At 45.3% G+C, this 19,622-nt stretch overlaps 1 protein-coding gene across 1 annotated transcript in view; it reads right to left on the bottom strand.

Annotated features, from left to right (window-relative positions):
* Positions 1-1,605: 1,605 nt before the first annotated feature.
* Positions 1,606-19,622, bottom strand: part of HHATL (hedgehog acyltransferase like) — a 45,281-nt gene continuing 27,264 nt past the window's right edge. Inside the window, exons 7-12 of the mRNA XM_088453133.1 lie at positions 15,146-15,317; positions 13,513-13,657; positions 12,067-12,102; positions 10,503-10,704; positions 4,805-4,946; positions 1,606-1,869 (exon numbers count right to left, since the gene is read on the bottom strand). Coding sequence (XP_088309259.1) covers positions 1,748-1,869; positions 4,805-4,946; positions 10,503-10,704; positions 12,067-12,102; positions 13,513-13,657; positions 15,146-15,317 — 819 coding nt within the window. The 3' untranslated portion in view covers positions 1,606-1,747. The remainder of the gene's footprint in view (positions 1,870-4,804; positions 4,947-10,502; positions 10,705-12,066; positions 12,103-13,512; positions 13,658-15,145; positions 15,318-19,622) is intronic.

Here is a 19,622-nt window from a genome sequence, read left to right as displayed (position 1 = left end):
CACGCAGGTACCTCCTGCACCCAAGTACCCCCCCCCCCCCCCCCCCCACCGCTCTTCCCCCAAGTAATGGACACAGGGGTTCGGGCCACGAGGCCACGCCCCCTGCCCCTTTTCGGCACAGCGTCCCTTCTAACACTGGGTGACACCTTGGGGAGAGACGCCACTGCGTACACACTCTGCAGATATCTGGCTATGCTGGTGGAGGATTGGCAGAGGTACTGGACAGAATGGTTGGCAGTGCGTACACATTTCCAGGTTTGCCCAACATTGAACCATCTCTTTCCGGAAATAGTGAGACGTCCATCAGGGGTGTATTAAGAGAGGAGGGGGCCCATGTTCACTCACCGTCCTGGTCACCCTCCTCTCTCCCCGGATGCCGTCAGCGAACTGAGAGCAGCGGTAGACTCCGGGCACTAGAGTATGCCTGGAGTCTACTGTGCATGTGCAGATCATCGGGAAAATGGCAGCCATTTCCTACTGCACATGCCCAAAATGCCGGGAAAATGGCAGCTGCAGCCATTTTCCAGGCGTTTTCTGTAGCGCTACTCCGTGGGACATCCCCACAACGTCCCCTATGCCATGCCCCCCATTGTGCCAATCTGCTGGCCCCTCGCAGAGGGGACAGCCAGAAAGTCAGCAAGTATGAGCCATCTGCACAACTTGGACCTCCTTCCCGTAGGAAGTTTCAATTTGCTGAATAGGGGGCGGCCACATTAGGCCCCTAATAATGAATGGGCTTTTACTTAAAACATGCGGAAACTAGTGTTTCCGCATTTGTAACGGACCCCTAAGTGATGATGAATAGGCTCCAACAAGCTTAAATAGCCTGTAAAGCGAGTATGTAATATTATTATTGGAGGCTTCATTTGCTGGGCGCCCGCTGAGATTTTTTTACCAGCGGGAGCCCGACTCCTTCCCTGCAGTGTGCACTAGTTCCAAGGAGCAGCCTGTCAGACAGCCGTGGACACAGGAGCGGGGCATTAGGTAAGTGTAAGTTTTTTTTAGGGGGCACTACCACTACTGTGGGCACTGCATGAGGGACACTACCACTACTGTGGGGACTGCATGAGGGACACTACCACTACTGGGGGCATTGCATAAGGGGCACCACTATAGTGGGCATTATATAAGGGGCACTACTACTGTCAGCATTGTGTATTAGGGGCACTACTACTGTGGGCATTGTGTATAAGGAGCATTGCTGTGGGCATTGTGTAAAATGGGCACTACCGTGTGTCATAACATGAATAAGGGACACTACTATGTGGTGTGTGAATCAGGGGCTCTATGTGTGGCGTAATTTGAATTGGGAATACTATTGTGTGGCCACGCCCCTTTTCCTGGTGCGCGCTGTCCCTTTATTGAAAAACCGCCGAGTGGGCGGGGGGGGGGAAATTCCGCCACTTCTCTATGACAACTGTAAGCGCTGGTGCCTGTGATGTCACAGCAGTGTAACAGACGCAGCCACAGGTCTCAGTTGAAGGTCAAGTTAATGCAAAACAATTTATTAATTTATTTTACCTTCAAGGTTTATATCCTGAAAACTTCAATTTTGCAGTTTAATGGTCATTTAATTTTTTTATTTCAAATAAAATGATGCCATGATTCCTTATAGAAAATATTTATTAAATCTACATTTATGTGCACATTGATGTGTATTGTACATTAGCTGGCTGGTAGCCATAGTCTATAGGTAAATAGGACGATGTGCAGCTAATTGCTTTGGTTCATTTAGGAAGGACCCATCTCAGGCAGCTTTGTGCTTTTCTCTTCTCTCTTCCTCTATTGCATGAATCCGCTCTCTCTCCTTTATCAGCTGAACCCCGCAGTACGTCACAAACCAGATGGACGCTGTGCTCGCCGGGAAACCTGTCATGTGCCAGAAGGAGAATAATGATAACAGAAGTGAGATATTTCACTATACTCCGTACTGAGAATATTCCATTATGAGATGTTAGTGCCTGGACCTTGCCCTGTGGGTACAACCCATGAGGGCAAAACGGCACTGGCAGCATTACATAGTCTGAGCTTTCGTGAACACGTGTCGAGTCCCTGGAGATCCCTCTGAGCGCACAGAGGATCCCCCTGTACCACGTACTGTGCTACACGGGCAAATAGCGGCAGGTACTTTTTCTATCGTTCATAACCTTTATTGTCAGCAGCAATCTCATCAGGATCCGTGTAACAGGAACATCCTGCAATGGGAATCGGTATGACATACCGCCGGACGTGAGCCAGGCGGATGTAATACCGACGCCGGAAGACAGAAGATCCCGACAAGGTAAGTAACTATACTATCCCTAACCGTGTCCCCCCCCAACCCTCCATTAGCAGTGCCTAACCCTAACCTCCCCCCATAGTGCCTAAACCTAACCTCCCCCCAGGGTGCCTAACCCTAACCTCCCCAGAGGGTGCCTAACCCTAACCCCCCCTTCCTCTAGCCTAAGCCTCCCGGGGGAGGGGGTGCCTAACCCAAAGTCCCCCTGGGAGCCCCTAAACCTATCTCTCCCCCCCCCCCCCCCTTTGTTCGGTATGCCGGGCATCGCGATTTCGGCGGGTGGATAATGATAGGTGTCAGGATTTCGACGCCTATCATTAGTCCACTTGCTGGGATTTGACAGTCGAGAAGCGGGCGGGCGGCATTTCAACCGCCGGCTTCCTGACCGCATACCCTGCAATGCTTTGCATCACGGTGTGCTAGTACTAGTGCATCCTTACAGCAGATGCCACTCTGCTGTATCTTTCACTGTGCCCGGGCCAGAGACTCTCATCTCCCACTTCACTGCTACTGCACAGCAGGAGAAAGCAGATCTCCAGGCACATAAGTGCTCAGCTTCTGCCTATTCATACTATCAGCTATAATAGTGGATTAATATTGGGCATTTGTCAGCCCCATTCCACTTATTATCTCCTGTTCCATGTGTGACTCTAATTATTGTGAATTATCACTGATACTAATGATAGAAGTAAGTGGTGCTTTATTTTTAATACAGATTTTTTTCTAAATTCTTACCTTAATTTAACTTTTTTCTTCACTATATAATAGTGGAATAACACATAATTTTCACCACACATCTTTGCACTTTTATTATTCTAGCTATTTTGCTCTTTATATGTGGTTTCTGTTTTTCTCATGTATTTGGTATTTGATTAGCATCCATTTTATTACTGAAATAATTAAAAGCTACATTTTAGTATGACCTATCGTATATCCTGAGTGTGCCCTAAAACTTATTTTTTTCGTAAACTTAGTTTTCTGTCTGTTTTTTGACTCAGAATAACGCCCTCTGGGCCTGATTCAGACTCGGTCGCAAGCGCTGAGCGCTCGCAACCGGGTCGATGTTGGCCCACTGGGCATGCGCACGACGGAGCCGGCTCCGTCGTGCGCATGTTCGAGACCCGGATAGCGACGGGCGCTCCGTCACTCCGGGTCTCGTACCAAAGGGGGCGAGCTGTCGATGGTGAGTGACAGCTCGCCCCCTTTGGTGGGCGGGTCGGGGCGTGGCCGGCCAAACGGAGGCGTTCCCGACGGAACGCCTGCCATTTGGGGGCGGCCCCACTGACATCACCGGTGATGACAGTGGGAGAGCTTCCGGCTCTATTAGAGCTGGAAGCTCTCTGGGGCTTGCGGCCACGAGACCCTACCACAAGGGTCTCGTCACAAGCCCGACGGTCGCGATGGTCTTGACCATCGCGACCATCATCCTGGCCGCTCGCAATAGCTGTGGGTCGTCACCCACAGCTATGCGAGCGGCCAGGAGGCCGCTCCATTAAAAAGAAAAAAACGCCCTGATTCAGAGCGAGCGCTCTTTCAGAGCGTCCAGCTCTGAATCAGGCCCTCTGTTTTTTCGTAAAGTGAGTTAAGTGGCTCTTTGTAACTCGTATAAATTTAACAGTAAATTGGATTAAAACAACTATAATATACTTGATATTTACTATACCCATAATTGTATGAATGCTCTTTTTTCACTCAAATACCTGTCTCAGTAATCTGATTTATATACTAGTGGGCTCCATTTAAATGCAGTTGTCAGGGCCTAATTATGGTGATTCAGGTATCCGGCAACCCTAGGCTAATACACTTGTAGCACCTCCTTCCCCCAATCAAAATCCCACATTAAAGTGTCTCCCCCCTGCTTTGTGTCAAACAATCCACATTATAGTGTCTCCCACCTACCCATATCAAAGTGTCTCTCAGTGCTCCTCTTGCCAATCCCCCCCCCACCAGTGCCGTGAAAGCGAACTGAGCTCATGAAGACCATTTACAGCAGGTGTGAAGCATACTTGCCTATTCTCCCAGAACGACCGGGAGGCTCATGAGAATAAGGTGACGGAATAGTGGGCAAGTCTCCCGGTGCCGGCCGCTACCCTCCCACACCCCTCAGCAGCTGCTGGCACAAGTGGAGGCATAGTATAGCCGGGGGCGTGCCCACGATGATGTGATGGTGCTGGCACACCCCTCGCACAGCCCACCTACTTCAGCTGGGAGAGCCGGACTAGCAGTGGCGGCCTTCTCGTGTAAGTGCAGCTAAGCCCAGCAAGGGCATGCCCACGTAACGTAACCAGCTATCTTCAGGTGCCGCTTTTAGAGCCATATGTTGGGCACACCTATAAATCCGGTCAGGTTTAAAATGCTAATGATGATGGTTTTCGCACCTTTGCTCCAGACACATCGATGTGCTTTGTTTTAGGTTGAACCTGATTATATTTTATAAACTATCCCTATTACTGTGATTAGGGAGACATTCCTTTACCATAACCTTTGTTGAGCAGTAATAGGCATCTGGTAATTGGTGGACTATACCTGTTATGAGAATCCTCTTGGCGACCAGCAGAGCGAAATCCAGGCTGTTAAGGGCTAAAATATTGTATAAAATAATTGCCCAGAAATTAGCTGCGCCGAAAACCCCCCGGATTCTCCTGGACATTGATTCTGGCAGCTTGGCCTACCGGGAAGAAATGCAGAACATCAGCGAATGTTTTCCTAGTGACCGGTAATCAGTTATCTCTCTAGGATAAAATATTAAGTGTTTAGTGATAGCAAATAAATACTAAGGGGTAGATTTATTAAAGCTTCCAAAACAGACAAGTGGTAATGTTGCCCATAGCAAACAATCAGATTATGGGCCGTATCCAATTAGACACGAAAACGTTAAGTTTTCACATGCGTAAACTTGGGATGTAGTCAGCGTCCCCGGTCTAAATACCGACGCCGGATTCCCGACAGCAGTCGGGACCCCGGCTCCAGAATCCCGACAACCGGCATCCTGAAGGTAAGTATCGGGGATTAGGGGAGGGTTAGGGTTTAGGCACTAAGGGGGGAGGTTAGGTTCAGGACCGGAAAAGGAGAGGTAGGAGTAAGTGTTAGGGAACTTACCTGTTAGTGTCGTTAATCGGGCATGAAAATGTCGGAAACGACCAGCGATGCGCTCTCCCACTGGTTGTTTCCGACATCAATTGTAGCCCGAATTTGCTGGTCAATCTGCCGTTAATGACAGATTGGCCATTTTCGGGGATGATGGAGGGTGCCTGCACTGAGCGACTGATCGTTCAGTGTAGGCACTGCAGGGGATGGGGAAAGACTGTACGATTATGATGTTGTAATCGTACTGTCTTTCCCTAGTCGGCATGTGGATGTGCGCCTTAACGCTGGGTGACAAATTAGAGGTCTGTTAGGGGACATAATCACAGGGATTAGGTTTCTTAATTTGTGACAAATGGCTGTTATTTGCGTTTTTTTCACATAGAGAGGAAATGATAGAAAGCGATATTTTTTTGGAAAAATAAATGTTTTAGTCAAATTGGGGGTACATAAGAAGAGGCGGGTTGGCCTGGGGGGCAGGGTGGCATCTGCCCCCCGGGCCGGTACACTTTAGGCCACTTGGGGCAGCGCATATTTGCCTGAGTCAGCCTTGTCCTGCAGTAAGTCTATGGGCTGGGCGGCAGTAGCATAGTTCCCTCCCTCCTCTCCGAGCAGCTATGGGTCGGGTAACACCTGCAGCAGGGTGACTGGGCCCCGCTGCCCCTCTCTGACAGGCACTGAGCACGGGTAAAAGTGCAGCGGCAGTGACAGCTGTTGGGAGTGGTGGGCGGGGCAGCCTCAGGCTAAAGTGTTGTTGATAAAGATCCCCTTTTGCCCTGACCATGACTTCAGGTGCTGGGCGGGCCAGGGGCGGGGCCACATACAGGGGCGGGGCCACAGTCAGCAGCATAAAAGGCCTTAAGAAAAGCAAGTTAGTGCTAGAGGTGGGAGATTCAGTGTGATCTGTGAGGGGGGGCTGTGTGACCTGGGAAGGGGGATTGTTGAGGGGACTGTGTGATCTGTGAGAGGAAGCTGTGTGATCTGTGAGGGTGTGCTGTGTGAGGGGACAGTGATCTGTGAGAGGAGGCTGTGTGATCTAATAGGGATGGTCTGATCTGCGAGGGGGACTGTGTGAAGGGGTCATTGTTGATCTTTGTGGGGGCAGTGTGATTTGTGAGATGGGGCAGTGCGATCTGTGAGGGGCGGCTGTTTGAACTGTTAGGGTATGTTGTGAGGGAGCAGTGTGATCTGTGAGGGGTGCAGTGTGTGCATGAGGCTATGAAGTCAGCACGTGTGAGACTATGGGGTGCAATGTGTGTGAGGCTATGGTTGGCAGTGTGTGTGTGAGACTATGGGGTGCAATGTAGCAGTGTGTGTGTGAGACTATGGGGTGCAGTGTAGCAGTGTGTGTGTGAGGCTATGGTTGGCAGTGTGTGTGTGTGAGAGGCTATGGTTGGCAGTGTGTGTGTGAGACTATGGGGGGCAGTGTGTGTGAGGCTATGGTTGGCAGTGTATGTGTGAGACTATGGGGGGCAGTGTGTGTGTGAGACTATGGTTGGCAGTGTGTGTGTGAGGCTATGGTTGGCAGTGTGTGTGTGAGACTATGGGGTGCAGTGTGTGTGAGGCTATGGTTGGCAGTGTGTGTGTGAGACTATGGGGTGCAGTGTGTGTGAGGCTATGGTTGGCAGTGTGTGTGTGAGGCTATGGTTGGCAGTGTGTGTGTGTGAGAGGCTATGGTTGGCAGTGTGTGTGTGAGACTATGGGGGCAGTGTGTGTGAGGCTATGGTTGGCAGTGTGTGTGTGTGTGAGGCTATGGTTGGCAGTGTGTGTGTGTGAGACTATGGGGTGCAGTGTGTGTGAGGCTATGGTTGGCAGTGTGTGTGTGAGGCTATGGTTGGCAGTGTGATCTGTGAGGGGCGGCTGTTTGAACTGTTAGGGTATGTTGTGAGGGAGCAGTGTGATCTGTGAGGGGTGCAGTGTGTGCATGAGGCTATGAAGTCAGCACGTGTGAGACTATGGGGTGCAATGTGTGTGAGGCTATGGTTGGCAGTGTGTGTGTGAGACTATGGTTGGCAGTGTGTGTGTGAGACTATGGGGTGCAGTGTAGCAGTGTGTGTGAGGCTATGGTTGGCAGTGTGTGTGTGAGACTATGGGGTGCAATGTAGCAGTGTGTGTGTGAGACTATGGGGTGCAGTGTAGCAGTGTGTGTGTGAGGCTATGGTTGGCAGTGTGTGTGTGAGACTATGGGGGGCAGTGTGTGTGTGAGACTATGGTTGGCAGTGTGTGTGTGAGGCTATGGTTGGCAGTGTGTGTGTGAGACTATGGGGTGCAGTGTGTGTGAGGCTATGGTTGGCAGTGTGTGTGTGAGACTATGGGGTGCAGTGTGTGTGAGGCTATGGTTGGCAGTGTGTGTGTGTGAGAGGCTATGGTTGGCAGTGTGTTGGCAGTGTGTGTGTGAGACTATGGGGGGCAGTGTGTGTGAGGCTATGGTTGGCAGTGTGTGTGTGTGTGAGGCTATGGTTGGCAGTGTGTGTGTGTGAGACTATGGGGTGCAGTGTGTGTGAGGCTATGGTTGGCAGTGTGTGTGTGAGGCTATGGTTGGCAGTGTGTGTGTGAGACTATGGGGGGCAGAGTGTGTGTAAGACCACGGAGCAGTGTGTGTGTGAGGCTATGGGGGCAGCGTCTGTGTGTGTGAGGCTATGGGGGCAGCGTGTGTGTGAGGCTATGGGGGCAGCGTGTGTGTGTGAGGCTATGGGGGCAGCGTGTGTGTGAGGCTATGGGGGCAGCGTGTGTGTGTGAGGCTATGGGGGCAGCGTGTGTGTGAGGCTATGGGGGGCAGCGCATGTGTGTGAGGCTATGACAGCAGTGTGTGTCTGAGTCTATGTGGGCAGGGAGAAGGTGAGGGGCGCTAAAAGAAATTCTCACCCTGGGCTCCACTTGGTCTAGAACCAGTCCTGAGCCTAACCTGTCATTCGGCAAGCAGCAAAATGCTGTGCAAAGAGCCCGGGGACAAGACCCCCACCCCCCTTCTGAGTACAAATGGCCGAATCCAGGAACAAAACCTGAGTGGCACAATGGACAACCTCAGCAAAGTGACAAGTTAATACTTACTGTAACATACAATATATTAATTTATATGCAGAGTGATTGTCTTGTCTATGGTACTAAGAAGTCTATTTAATAATAATCACAATACGTTTTTTTGGCCAATATCGTCGTGATTATTATCAATTTCTACTTACTTTTACCCGCTATGCAGGAAAAATCATTTCAGGGACAGCGCGCGTGTTAACACGCTGTCCCTGCGAGGTCCCCACCAGCATGAGATGCACATGAAATGCACATACGATTCTACATCTCTCGTACTTGCGTACGCTAGGTACACGTCCATTTTTCTGTTGCTGTGCACAGGTAGTAAAGCCAGGGCCTCTTGCATGCATTTGCCACCCAGGCTAAAAGTTGCCAGCCAGACCCCATTCTGAATGGGTGTAAGTATATTTTTGTATCATAAAAGTGCATTTTTTAAATATACACCTGTCACTTGCACCTGCAATCCTAAAACACCTGTCCCATCCTCACAGCCCCCTTTCCAGCCACTTAAACCCCATTTTCCATCACTTTTTTTTTCACACCAAAAATGACGTCATTATTGCCTAAATTAAGCTAATTAAAATTTTCTTTTTGCCTAATTAGTCATTGGGGGGAGGTGTTCAAGGGGTTCTGAACCATTTGCACAACTTTTCACCTGTTTTGAGACGGTGTAAACTTTTTGTGGCTTTTGCCTATGGAGAATTAGGATTGGACGATACGCATTTTTGGCAAAAAGTTTGCACAAGTGAAAACTTTTTGCACGTTTGCATCCTTTCGCGTCTAATTGGATACGGCTTATGTCTATCATTTTCTAGAATGCAGTAGAGAAATTATAGCTACCATTGGTTGCTATGGGTAACACCACCACTTGTCTGTTTTAGATGCTTTCGTAATCTACCCCTAAGTCACTGTGACATTCAAGATGTTGAATATTGTTTAAACCAATCTTTTATCAATACAATTAAATTCATATAGAATCGTCCATAGATTGTAAGCTAGCGTGCAGGGCCCTCTTACCACTCTGTCTGTTAACCCCCAGTATTGTTTTATTACTTTTTATTACCAGTTGCAGAGCACAATGGGATGCACCACCAGTTACAAGTTTTAAAACACCCCCATTGTTCCAGTTTTTAGTGACATTTATGCAGTATAGTATCTCTCAATGTACTCTAAAATGAACGCATAGAACAAATAAACAATTGGAGATAAACAAAATGATTCTATGATTTATTTTTTAACAACTTTTTTCTGTTTTGACAATATACACAATAAAATATGCATATTAGCTCCGTAGAGAATAGGAAATGAAGCACAATACAGGCTCAAATAGAGCAATAATTATAACGACTAAATAGGCCCCATACCAGATGGATGATGGCATTCAGCGTTGGGTTGCACACAGGGTGATTCCGGAAACATGGCCTTAAGGCTGTCGACAGCCCTGAGGAAGAGCTTATGCACGAAACGCATCGGAGCTGTTGCATACTACCTGTTACTCCATTCCAGAGGAAATCTTTACAGTTAGACACAGAGGGTGTTTCTGCAATCACCCTATGTGCGACCCAACGCGGATCATCGTCTTCTTATCTAATTTGCATATTGTATTGTGCGTATTGCTCATTAAGCATATTTGCTTACGCCATCTTGGCTAATTGGTATACGAATATTTTACCATTTTTACAGTATTGCTTTCAAATTGAGCTCATTATTTGTTATACATATTTTTGCTTCGACCTTCCTTAGAGAAGGTATAGAAAGGTATATATTATACATTGTCTAACGGTATTACACTATATTGTTTCTTTAAACTGTCCTTTCATGGTGAGAGCACATTGCATCACTGAGAATCCTCCCCACTGAAGGAAAGTATATTCTGTGTTGTTCTATTCCTTTTTATTCATTATATACTTCCCATCCCTTTTGGTGCCTAGGGCTAATTATCCAGTATTTCTATACTCACATCCTTATTCTGGTGTTCCAGGGTAACCTTGTATAACCCGCCCCCGGCTGCCTTTCCATGCCCCCGTGGTTTTGGTTACCTGCTCTGTTATAATATAAAGATCATGCTTTGTGGCAGATAACTGGCACATCAGCGGGTACCCTGACTCACCTCCAGCTTGGCGAATTGCTCCAACTCAAAGAATTTCTGCACCCACAGCTCAAAGTTCAGACCAAAGCAGTTGCAAATAGACCAGATATAGACGATATCACAGGGGCCGAGCCACAAGGTGGTGACCAGGAACGTGGAGATTGTGGCCACCAGCTCCTTCCTAATGTTAGTATGACCCTCCCCGAGATAATCATAGACGTATCTGTGGGAGAGCAAAGACGGTCAGGACTGAGGGTAAAGACGCAGTTTCAAAGGACACTCGTGTGTAACGTGCACTTTCTATGTGCTACAGTATGTTTCCTAGTTATACACATTTGTTACAGCACAAAATATTAATCTATTGGTATGTGCTAGACAGCCTGCAACTATAACTACATACATTGCAGTATATTTCCACATTACTTCTGGGGTTTTCAGTCATGTATTTATACTATCAGGCAGAGCTGTTGTGTTTGTTGTTGTTTCCACAGGATATGGCACAGAGCTGCTCTCTGGATACCTTTGTAGAGCAATCCTGTGTCGTACGCCAGGACAACAAAATATGTCTTATGAGTTAAATACATAGGGGGTCTATGTACTAAGCCTAGGATGGAGAAAAAATGAAGGAAGATAAGGTACCAACCAATCAGCTGCTAACTGTCATTTTTCAAACACAGCCTGTGACATGGCAGTCAGGAGCTGATTGGCTGGTACTTTATCTCCATTCACTTTATCTCCGTCTAAGGCTTAGTAAATAGAGCCCATAGTTCCAAAACGGAAACGGGAGAAAGAATGGAAGATATTATGTAACAGCTGTTAGGGTAAGACCAGCTGAAGTCAGACAAACCCCCTTTAAACAATGTATACAACATAAACTGTGTTGTAAATATACTCGTGAAATAATTTCCAAAGAAATTGTATTTTCATTATATCAACATTAGTGTTATATTGTTTTCTACTGATTTGAAAATCAACAAATATATATAATTTTTCATTAATATGGAAATAAAGTGGAAAGAACAATTCTACTACTGGAAAACTAATTTGTGCTGCCGGGGAATGCAGAAAGAACAGCGTGGTTTAGAGTTGGGGATGGGGGGCACCCTGACCCAACTGTAGACTGCCGTGTAACTAAAGACCCGGCCAGTAGGAGGCAGCAGCCAGTATTTGCACCACTATGTTGTTTGCTCAGCCTTAATTGTGCACCTGGGCAAACTGCGCCTAACTGTAAGTCATATGTTATTGGACTTTCCTTCAAGAGGATCCCGGAAGGGAAGTCCCAGTGGCAAGCGCACGGGGCAAGAAGACACTAATGGCACCATCATGGCTGTGCCCCTCAGCAAAATAATGCCATGGACTGCAACATCACGTCGCAGGGGGTGTGGCCACAGTGATGTAATTTGCAACAAATTGTGCAATCAAGCCACCGCAACCACCGACTTCACCAGGGAAGTGGACGGGCTCCAAGAGTATCCCCTGCTTTCACGGTCATCAGAGACATTCCCGGAGAATAGGTATGTGCGCTCTAAATCATCCCCTCCATGCGTAATAAGAAAACAGAATGACAGATACTGTGGTAACTTACTTGCAGAGCCAGTCATTAATCCCTCTGTCAAAGTGCCTGTAACAGCAGAAGAAACGACAAAGAACCCACAAAGGTTAATAAGAAACATTTTGTAGAAAGAATAATAAGTAATGAAATCTGGTACACTGTATAATGTATCTTTTATTTTTAAATCATTTTTCTTGAAACACCGTATATGACAAACGGAAAAAACCCATAAATGTTAGAATTCCGATTTTACATCTGAAAACAGAATCGTATGTTTCTAATAATAATACAAAAATCATCACAATAATAACAATCAGTTGAAAATTTAGCAGAACATAACTAATTAAAGGTGTGATATGTATTACCGCCGGGTGCATGGCCGGCGGTTAAATTCCCAGCAGCGGCTGCCCGACAAAGGAGGAAATCCAGATCGTCCTAAAGGTAAGTATCAACTAACCTAACCCCCCTAACCCTCCTTAGGGGTGCCTAACCTAACCTCCCCCCCTGTGCCTAACCCTAATCCCCCCTCTAAGTGCTTAAACCTAACCCCCCCCTTCCCCGCTGCCTAAACCTAAGTCCCCCGGGGGGGGGGGCCTAACCCTAACCTCCCCCCGGGGGTGCCTAACCCTAACCCCCCCTCCCCCTAGCCTAACCCTAACCTCCAGGGGGGGTGCCTAACCCTAAGTCCCCCCCAGGAGCCCTAAACCTAACCCTTCCCCCCCCCCGCGGCTGTCCGCTGCGGCGCCCGGCATCCGCTCGATCGGGATGCCGGGCGCCGGTCTCCCGGCGTCGGGCAAATTACAGGCCTCTACATTTAGACGCCTGTCATTCGTCCCTAGTCGGGATAAAGCAGTCTGGAAGCCGGCGGTCGGCATTTAGACGGCCGGGTTCCAGACTAATCCCCTAATTAACACAGTAATAGAGGTCCCAGTAAGGTTCCCTATTCCCTATTTGGGAGATAGGAGTCAGTTATAATGTATCCTATCTCATCCTCATCTCTACCTGACAAGAATACAAGGCGATTACGCTGCCCAAATGGTGCTTTTGTACCCACCTCTCTGATTAGAAGGAGTCGCTCCTCTGGGGCCTCATTCCTCTGCACTGGTTGGAGGCCACAATGATGGCGAGCATTGGCCACACCCCCTACAGTGTCCTGATGCTGACTACTGATATAATAAGTCAGCCGAGCTTCTGAAGAGGACAAATGGAGACGCTCCCCATACCAACCAATCAGCTTCTAGCTATCATTTTATTGAATGTTCTAAGTACATGATAGATACAATCTGATTGGCACAACCCTGTCAGAAGCAGGTGCTCCAAAAGACTGGGGTTTGGGTTTCGGGTAGATCGGGAATGTGGCCTAATATCACCTTTGAAACATTTTAGTTTGATCGTGTGAACCTTGAATAAAACTATTACCTGCAGGAAGAGGTGAGAGTATAATGGCTAGGTCACAAGGCTGGCGCTGCGCCGACTTACGTTTCGGCAAAGACGTAGAGCATAGTGATACACTTGGGCGGTTGTGGTGGGTCCAGGTGGTCCAGCCTGGAGACCGTGTTTATAACACCGAACATCACCGCTGCCTTCACCCAATCATACACCAAGTTAGAGTAGGCCAGTCCCGCTGCCAGGAGAAACAGAGACCGTAATGACATGCCTGAAACTGTCATTTATCTTGAAAAGCAAAAGATGCCTCTGTTATATATTAATATTTATATATTCAAGTCTGTTTTATAGTGTTAAATAACATGCCTGGAATTCCTTTACTTAAGTTGACCAGTGTGCTGTCCCATCACATTGAAACTTCTGTGTCAGTCACCAATCTGGGATTGGAATTGGACCTTATGTAAAAGCATTATATTACTAAAGGCCCTAGATCTTGTTGATCCACATGGGCAGTGATGTCATCGCATGTTTTCAGGAAGTAACTGGAATACTTTCCTTTAATATTTGAGACTTTTGACCCATATCAAAAAGTTGTCAAGGAGTTTCTATCCTGTACTTTATACCATAAAGAACATTATAATAAAATGCCTTTATATAAAAACTACACTGTGTATTAATTCTACATCTTATGTTATTGTAAACGATGTTATTTACTAGATGCTATAATCACTGATATCTGTGTTGGCATAATATTTTGCTTTGTCATAAAGCAATTGTACATTAACATTAATGTTTACTGTCTGTAATTTGTTAATATTAGTGGTAAAAAAAAAAAGAATTGTTCATTACAGCCAACAGAAAATAAATAAATAATAATAATAATAAAAATGTGTCTAAAGTAAATCACAGACTTGAAGTGTACATTTATTTTCAATATGCTTTATTGGATATTTTATTCTGTTTTATGGCTGAAATAGAGCATTTACTAGCGCTGTGTTCTACCCTTCCAGGCAAAATCAAGATCCATCCAACTTTTACCAAGTTAATTTGTGAAGATATAGGGACTTTCTCTACGCCTCCCATCCAAAACGCTTAAACATTATTAGTTACAGATCATTTCCAGCGGCCAGCCCTTATGTCTGCCCGTTTAGTATTATATTCTGGCACAATGATAATATTTAGGGGCCTAGTTCAGGGATTTTCCCTGATAAATAAATTGTTTAGTTATGATTTATTGGGGGGTGTTTATCAATCTAGCTTACAGGGACAGTCCCTCTGAAAGTCTGTTCCCACTAAGCAGTTTCCCATTGAAAAGATTTTTGCGTCTGACTTAAATCAGCAGCGAAAGACTTCATTGTGGGCGCCAGTGTGCGGTCGCCCATGTGTAAATGGTAAAGGTGCCTATAACAATGGGAAATGGTAACTAATGCCACCTGAAAAGCTAAGCTAACATTAATATACAGGTCACTGCCTCTCACAACATCGGCTCACACGTCTCCTGACATGCTCTGTGCTGCTGCAAACATTCTGATGATTTGATCAGCTAACGAGCTGAGGATATTATATACCAGCTGGAAATGATTGAGATGAAACATAGGCTAGAACCAGATACTCCGCAAGGTAGCAGGTGGCTGCCTAGGACCCATGTGGACTTTACCCGGCACTGACACTGGTCACCTATTTCAGTGTTTTATCACTAATAAGGCTGGCACAAACTGTTACACACCCAATTCCCAGTCGGAAAGTTTATTCACAAACTTCAGGTCGGACGGGATGGTGAGAATATAAAGGAAGTGGAAGAACACGTCAACGAGAATTATCACCAGGAGGTTGGTCACAGCCTGGACACGTATGTTCCACATCTCGTTCTCCTTACGTGTCTGGGACTTGGTGTGCACCTGGGTATAATAACAGAATATTCAGGGAAACCGTATTCAAAACATGAACATTATTTTCTGGTTTCTGTTTATTCTGATTATTTTTAGTTTACTACAGGTTGAGTCTCCCATATCCAAATATTCCGAAATACGGAATTATTTTGGCATGGCTGAGATAAAAAAAACCTTTGATTTTTGATGGTTCAAGGTACACAAACTTTGTCTAAGGCACAAATTATTAAAAATATTGTATAAAATTACCTTCCGGCTGTGTGTATAAGGTGTATATGAAACACAAATGAATTTCATGTATGTGCACAAACTTTGCTTGAGCCACAGAATTATTGAAAACATTGTATAAAATGACCTGCAGGCTGTGTGTATAAGGTGTATATAACACATAAATGCATTCTGTGTGTATATTGGGGTCCCATTACCCAAGATATTTCATTATGATATGCAAATATTCCAAAATACGGAATATTCCGTTATCCAAAATACCCCTGGTCCCAAGCATTTTGGATATGGGAGACTCAACCTGTATTACTAAAGTACTTGCTGGGAGGGAGCACAATTAATGAACACTTATTTCTGAAAAAAAAAGTGTAATGATAAAATGCAACTGAATTGTTTATTGCTATAATATATATATATTGTATTATGTAAAGTGATAGATGGAAATGACGTATGGAAATAATTGGCTGGGCTTTCTGATTCAGGAAAGGATTTTAGGGCCCGCTGGGACCAAGAACAAGAGGCGTCACCGTAGTATCCTGGCACCTTTGCAGCAGCTCTACAGGTAGCTCCAGGCACACAGCAAGCCAAATATATGTGCTATGCGGCATTGACTGTGCCACCCCCTAGACTCTATGCCCTAGGTGGTGGCACCATTTGCACACCTTTAGTTACGGCCCTGTTTGTTATTGCTGATATTCGTATATATATTAGATGACTTATCAGGGTAAATTAACAGGAAAATCCCGCTGGTACTCCAGCTCCTATAAGAGCCTTTCCTGGCCAAGTCTTCAGTAAAATAATTGCTTTCGCTAACACTTGGGTTGTTACATGGCTTTCTTTCTGTACACAGAAAAATAATGAGTGACAGGAGCTCCATGCTCCTGTCAATCTACCCATTTTCTAGAATGGCTAACACCATCCTCAGATGTTAGATATTAAAGCAAAGCTATTTAGAACACCCGTTGACCCTGGAGGAGGTAGATGCTGCGATTAGTTCCTTTCCCGGTAACAAGGCACCCGGATCTGATGGGATTCCCATAGAGATATATAAAAAACATGCTCGTATCTTTGTTCCAAGACTTTTAGATCTGTTTAATGGGCTCTATGAAGATAATTTGTTCTCTCCATCTATGTCTGAAGCCATAATTGTTGTGCTCCCTAAACCCGGGAAGGACCCTAGATACCCTGATTCCTATAGGCCAATTTCTCTAATCCCACAGATGCCAAAATTTTGGCTAAGATCCTTTCTATTCGGCTAAACACTGTTATTACTTCGATTGTTCACCCAGACCAATCAGGATTTATGCCAGGCAAGTCGACGTCGGAGAACATTAGAAGGCTGCACACTCACTTACAGGCCTCCCATGGCGAAGAATCGTCCTCTGTTATTGTGTCATTAGATGCTGCAAAAGCATTTGACTCTGTGGAGTGGCCCTTTCTGTGGGAGGTCATGTTATGTTTTGGGTTTGGGCCGGTGTTCTTGAAATGGGTAAAGCTTATGTATGCGAACCCTACTGCCAGGGTGTCAGTGAATGGGTTTATCTCCCCATCCTTCCCCCTGTCTCGGGGCACAAGACAGGGTTGCCCCTTGTCCCCAACCCTGTTTGCATTGGCTATTGAGCCGTTAGCCTGTATTATACGTTCTCACCATGATATTATAGGTCTACAATTGGGTAATAGAATGGACAAAGTTTCCCTATATGCAGATGATTTATTACTTTTTTTGTCTGACTATGTAACAGCTATGACTGTGGTTCTTCAAGTCATAGAACAATTTGGTATTTTTTCTGGTCTTAAGATAAACTGGGACAAATCATCTATCCTTCCTCTTAGGGGGTTGTATCCGACTGTTCCCATTGTCACTCTCCCTCTCTGTTGGGTAAATAAATTTAAATATTTAGGTATCTGGATAACTAATTCCCCAAAGGACTATATAGTATTGAATGTTGAGCCCCTGTTTGTCTACTTAAAGGGCAAACTTCAGTCCTGGCGCCGGCTCCCTCTTACCGTTACTGGTAGAATTAACTTAATAAAGATGGTGGTGCAGCCAAAATTTGTGTACGTTTTGCAGCATTCTCCTGTTTTTATTACAGGTACATTGTTTAGGCGTTTGAATAGTCTTCTTTCTTCATTGGTCTGGGTGAATCGTCGACCACGTATTCAATTGGCAGCTCTGACCCGATCTAGGTCTGGGGGAGGTTTGGCTCTTCCAAATTTTTTATTTTATTATTATGCGGCGCAGATGGCACATATACGGTTATGGCTTCAAGATGACTCCCCTAATGCCCTGCACGTTTTGTTGGTTTCTCAGATTTTCCCTAACTTTACACCATTGCAGGCCTTGCTTGCGGGTAGAATTATACAGAAAGGCCCTCCCCTGTTGATGCAAGCTATTAAGATATGGAAATTAGTATCTAGTATTCTACAGTTTACGGGATTAGAGCCAGACACTTCTCTATGTAGTTATCGTATATTACCTGAACTGGCCTCTTTACAGCTTGAGGTGACATGGGGTTCTAACGGTGTAACTACATTGGGTCATTTATATGACACTTCAATTCTTAAATCATTTGCACAACTCCAAGAAGCTCATCATCTCCCTCAATCATATTTCTATAGATATTTGCAATTATGGCATGCTCTCTCGGCTCAATTTTAAGATGGCCCTCCTCTAATTCAAATATCCCCATTGAAGTCATTCCTTTTATCTTTAGGTCCCCGGAAGACGCTTTCTTACTTATACTCCTATATATTGTCTTCTTATCATAAGGATAGTTTACCACATCTTAGATCAAAGTGGGAGAGAGATATTGGCCTTATAAGTGATGCGGAATGGGATAATGCTCTAGAAGCTCCTCGTATTTCCACAACTTCTATAAGATTTCAACAGATTCAACTGTTTATTTTACACCGTACCTATTTAACTCCTGTTCGTTTGCTGAGATTTGGGGGGAGAGCATCTGACATATGCCCTAAGTGTAAAATTAGTAGCGGTACTTTCTGGCACCTTCTATGGGATTGTCCGGTGGTTAGCACTTTTTAGAATAAGGTTCTGAGAGTTTTGTCCAATACAGGTATTGCTCCCACTTTAGCTACGCCATTGACGCGCTGTTTAGGCTCTATGGACGATGAGGTAGTGGACAGATATCTTAAACAATACATTGTCAATATGTGTACACTAGCTAAGGTATGTGTGGCTCGGTCGTGGATGGCTCCTACAGGACCAGATTATAATGCTTGGCTGTCCTTGGTCCGTACCACTGTTGAACATGAAAAACATGTGTTTATTTGTCGCAAATCTGAGAAGAAGTATGAACGTATCTGGAGCAGTTGGCTTAAATCCTGTTATGCCCGTGCATTACCTAATGATTGACCGGTATATTATTGTTAGGATAATTAGGTAGATTATTACTTTGTTGGAGGTAATGTGCTGTGTGATAAGTTGAGAATTTGTTGGGATCTAGTTGATTTTGCCAATTTTTCAGGTGTTATTTTTGACAATATTCCAATATTTGTATAGTGTGGTATTTTTTTTTATTTTTTATATGTATGTTTTATGTGTATGTGTATATATATTTTGTTTGGTTATTTGTTAATGTATTTCTATAAACCAATAAAAATGTACTCAATTTAAAAAAAAAAAAGAAGCTATTTAGAACAGATCGTAGTCTGCATAGAGAATTATGGGAACTGCTGTCTTCCGTATTACTAATGCAGGAAATATCTCTGAAATCTTCTGGGCAAGGCATTTTTTTACATTGCACCGATACTAAAATATGCTTAAACCATATGAAAGGCGCAGTTTTCCCATATTTTTAGACTTGCTACATTGGTCTTATTTTTTCCTAAACAACCGCAGGAAACATAATATTAACACTTGTAGACATCGTCACATGCGTAATACATAAACAACAAATGTAAGCTTTTAGGGGGCAAGTCAATTCTACACCATGTGCTGCAATATCCAAAAAATACAACTAAATATGGTAGTCAGTCTTCACCCAATTTCCCGTACACCTCTATAAAGCGCGGAACAAATGATATCTCGGGCAGCACTAATCTGCGCACCATCCACTGAATTCAACTGCC

The sequence above is a fragment of the Taudactylus pleione genome, unplaced genomic scaffold (assembly GCF_031769625.1).
Source record: "Taudactylus pleione unplaced genomic scaffold, aTauple2 ptg000571l, whole genome shotgun sequence".
Taxonomy (NCBI): domain Eukaryota; kingdom Metazoa; phylum Chordata; class Amphibia; order Anura; family Myobatrachidae; genus Taudactylus; species Taudactylus pleione.
Note: the sequence above shows the minus strand (reverse complement) of the source record. Positions and strands in the feature narration are given on the sequence as shown.